Here is a 3,970-nt window from a genome sequence, read left to right on the forward strand (position 1 = left end):
TAGTCATCGTTTGGTATAATATATATATATATATATATATATATATATATATATATATATATATATATATAGGGGAATGCTAATGCACACACACTCATTTTTATTAAGGTGTGTATTAGCAAGATGCACATTTTAGAGTTGGACAAAAGTACCCTTATGTTTAAATCAAAATAACATAAAGTTAGGGGTAAGAATGTAGTTTTGTTGTGTTTCTCTCACATCTCCATCTTCCTCGGCAGAACACATTCACAACACATTCAGTATGGGTAGACAAAAGCAAAAATTGGCCTTTTGCCATGACTATACTATGAAGCATCTCATTCCTAGGTACAATATTTCACGAGAAAGAAAAAATTCAAGATCCCCAATTCATGTTGTGAATTTAAAACGAGAAACAAAGCTAAAAAAATCTATTTTGTTTTCAGAAGAACTAATTAAAAACATATTAATCCATATTTTGATAACAAAAATTAAGATCTCTTGTCAAAAAAAAAAACAAAAATTAAGATCCGACTTCATGGAGATCGGAGATCTGGAGATGGAGGATTGCTTCGGGGAAGAGGACCAAAGGGAGAGGAAACGTTGGGATTTCTGATTCGTCGTCTGTGTTGGCATGGTGCTTCTCCGAGAAAGACAACATCGACATAGGAGGAGGAAGTGGCTTTCCGGCGGCGAGATGCTGGAGAAAATTCAGATGCGGTGGGGTTTTTTAAGTCAACCCATTCAATCAGTAGGTGGGCATGATGATGGCCATGTGAGAGAAAACAAAACAAAATTACATTCCTACCCCTAATTTTATTTTCTTTTAGTTTAAACATAAGGGTACTTTTGTCCAACTCTAAAATGTGCATCTTGCTAATATACACCTTCATAAAAATGAGTGTGTGTGCATTAGCATTCCCCATATATATATATATATATATATATATTGGAAACAAAGAGGATCTGAGCCCGAAAGAAACAACTACACGGCAACACTACGGGAATGTAATATCCCAATAGAGTCAGCAAAAAGAAGCGAACTAAAATGAGCTGGTGGTTGCTCATAAATAATCATCTTGGAACCACTGCTACAACCCATTGCTGCTAAGGCATCTGCACAAAAGTTAGCTTCGCGGTACGTGTGACGTCACACCTTAACCTCCCAATCTAATTCCAACAATTGACGAATTTTTTGAACTAACCGGAACCCTACAGCCCCAACATCGCCATCACTAGTTAAGTTGTTCACAACCACTTTAGAATCCACATGCACCTCTACCTTGCTAAATCCATATCTCTGGGCCAATCTCAAACTCTCCAAAACACCCCACAACTCTGCAACATATGCACTAACCACTCTCCTGCATCTCCTCTAATCAAACCACCACACCCTGCTCGCAAGCCACCTTGACACGCACCATCTGAGTTGATTGTAACCCAACCTGACTGTGTTAAGTCCAATTAACCATAATTTGTTGCTTTGCATTCACATCATCATAATTAACATAATTCGCTGCCATGTATCTGATAGCATAATTTTAATAGAATTTGTTTGGTATAATATTTTAGTCTAAACCAAAACTTATTGTGATTTGACATAGATGAATATATAAGAACTTAAATATATTTTGACATAAAATAATTTAGAGATTAAATTTTAAAGATTTTACGAAAAATCAGAATCTATTTTACGTTTGTTTACCGTAATAAAAAACACTTTTTTTAAACAAATAATCTAGTTTTTTTGTATACAACTATATAAAAGGGATTTTTTGTTACAAAATTATTTCAATCTTTTAAACAATATTTTCTCTCTCCTCTAAAAAAAATCTATTTTTTGAGAAGCTGCTCTTAACAGCTTCTCATTTGAAGCTGTTTTTAGATTATTTTTAGATTCTGATTTTTTTAAAAAACTATAACAAACAAATGCAAAACTCTTAAAAGTGATTATTTTTTTAAAAAAAAGTGATTTTTTTCTTAAAAAAGCTATAACAAACGGGCTCTAACTTTTATTTATGATTTTAGGATATGCGATTTGCGATTATAAAAAATAGAGCGATTTGCGATTTGCACTGAGCGATATACAAAAGCGATTCCAAAAGTGTGGCTCTGCTAGGTTTCTTTTGTGGAGTTCAATGCGAAATCTCATAAACCACCGGACGATCCTAATCTGCAAAAAATATATTTCCGTGACAAACTCATGGGAGGCCAAGAGCCTCTCCCGAGGTTAGAAAGAACTAATTTAATTGAGAAGAATCTATTCAAGATAGAACTACAAGACGGCGATCGTTTGAAGCCAAGATGTTTCTTGGATGAGAATATTGTAGAGGGGCTGCGGAAACCTCTTCAAGATGCTGTTATCATCAAGTTACTCGACAAGAAAATTGGTTACAACACGATGATGAATAGACTATATGCTATGTGGAAGCCTACTGGAGGAATTGAAATTGTGGATGTCGGTAATGACTTCTTCATGGTAAAGTTCGATGTAAGGGAAGACCGCGAGAAAGTGATTGGTGAAGGTCCTTGGATGATCTTTGATCATTATTTGGCAGTTCGTGCATGGACACCTGACTACGATCCAGAAGAGGTTAGTATCGATCGTACTTCGGTTTGGGTTCGTATTCCCAGGTTAGGCATGGAGTATTATGATGAAAGTGTGCTTCTTGCTTTAGGAACAGCTATAGGAAAGCCTGTGAAGGTAGACTTTCGTACGATTGATGCGTCTCGGGGGAGATTTGCTCGCATATGCATAGAGATTGATCTCAATCTGCCTGTTGTGGGTCAAGTTTGGTTCCGTGATAAGTGGTTTCATGTTGAATACGAAGGATTACTCCTCCTGTGTAAAAATTATGGGCATTACGATCATGTTGACCGAAACTGTATGTTGGCGGCGACACAAGAAAATCCAACTCCGGTGACACATTGAAAAGGCAGTGCCTACAAGTTCTGATTCTGATAAGCATAATCCGTTTTCCATGCACAATACACCTGAACCTCATGTTACTTTCAGCGATAATCAAGGAGTTGATTCAAAAACTAGCAACTACGGCGACTGGTTGGTGGTTTCCAAACCCATAAAAAAAGGCAAGGAGCGTGGCAATTCTATTAGCAAGTCAAGCGAGAAAACAACAAGTTTTGATACAAATAAGTTTCAAATCCTCCAACTCAATGAGGAGAGAGAAAAAGATACACATAATTTTCCCTTAATTGATGCAAACAATATTGTCTCCTATCATCAAGGGAAACGAAAATTTGTGGATAGAAAGAAGAGAGCACGCAAAGAAATTGATACAATTAAAAAACAGCCTGCTAATGCTACACATATAACAAACCGCCCCATCACCGTGGGACCCCACAACTCCAAATTCCCTGGACAATTTATGTTGATACATGATAATAACACAAGTTCAAACAAGGTCATTAACTTGAAAGCTTCTGATCATGCTAAGAGCTCAACAAAAAATATCCATGAACTCCCGTTTGGTATTAAAACAACAATGCCGGCTAGAGTCGTATCGCCAAATCATATTCAGTTATTTAAGGACGCTAAACCACCTGACATCTCCAAGAACCAAGCCTCCAGGAATAATAGAGACAATTCCCATGAAGAAGAGGGAAAAGGTATGGAAGAGGATATGATTGATACGGTGGCAGAGACCCCCACATAAGACTTGCAATAGTCTTTTCTTTTCTTTTTTTATTGTTATCATGGATAGTTTTAATGATTTCTCTGTGTTAGCATGGAATGTTAGAGGCTTTGCAAATTGCAAAAGTCATCGTCATATGCATGAGATATTGAGTAGGTTTTCTTTTTTTATTGTTATCATGGATAGTTTTAATGATTTCTCTGTGTTAGCATGGAATGTTAGAGGCTTTGCAAATTGCAAAAGTCATCGTCATATGCATGAGATATTGAGTAGGTTTTCTTTTTTTATTGTTATCATGGATAGTTTTAATGATTTCTCTGTGTTAGCATGGAATGTTA

The 3,970-nt window shown here is 36.2% G+C and overlaps 1 protein-coding gene across 1 annotated transcript; it reads left to right on the plus strand.

Annotated features, from left to right (window-relative positions):
• The first annotated feature begins 2,182 nt into the window (after nt 1-2,182).
• Nucleotides 2,183-2,911, plus strand: LOC146917504 (uncharacterized). The gene has a single exon (XM_085721885.1). The coding sequence runs from the start codon at nt 2,183-2,185 to the stop codon at nt 2,909-2,911; it is 729 nt and encodes a 242-aa protein (XP_085578011.1).
• Nucleotides 2,912-3,970: the final 1,059 nt, after the last annotated feature.

Source organism: Medicago sativa, chromosome 6 (genome assembly GCF_051527215.1).
Source record: "Medicago sativa cultivar Bolivia chromosome 6, Bolivia_mono, whole genome shotgun sequence".
In the NCBI taxonomy this organism is placed as follows: Eukaryota; Viridiplantae; Streptophyta; class Magnoliopsida; order Fabales; family Fabaceae; genus Medicago; species Medicago sativa.

What these genes read in the sequence shown, in the direction of transcription:
- LOC146917504 (XM_085721885.1), top strand. Translation starts at nt 2,183, where the DNA reads ATGGGAGGCCAAGAGCCTCTCCCGAGGTTAGAAAGAACTAATTTAATT.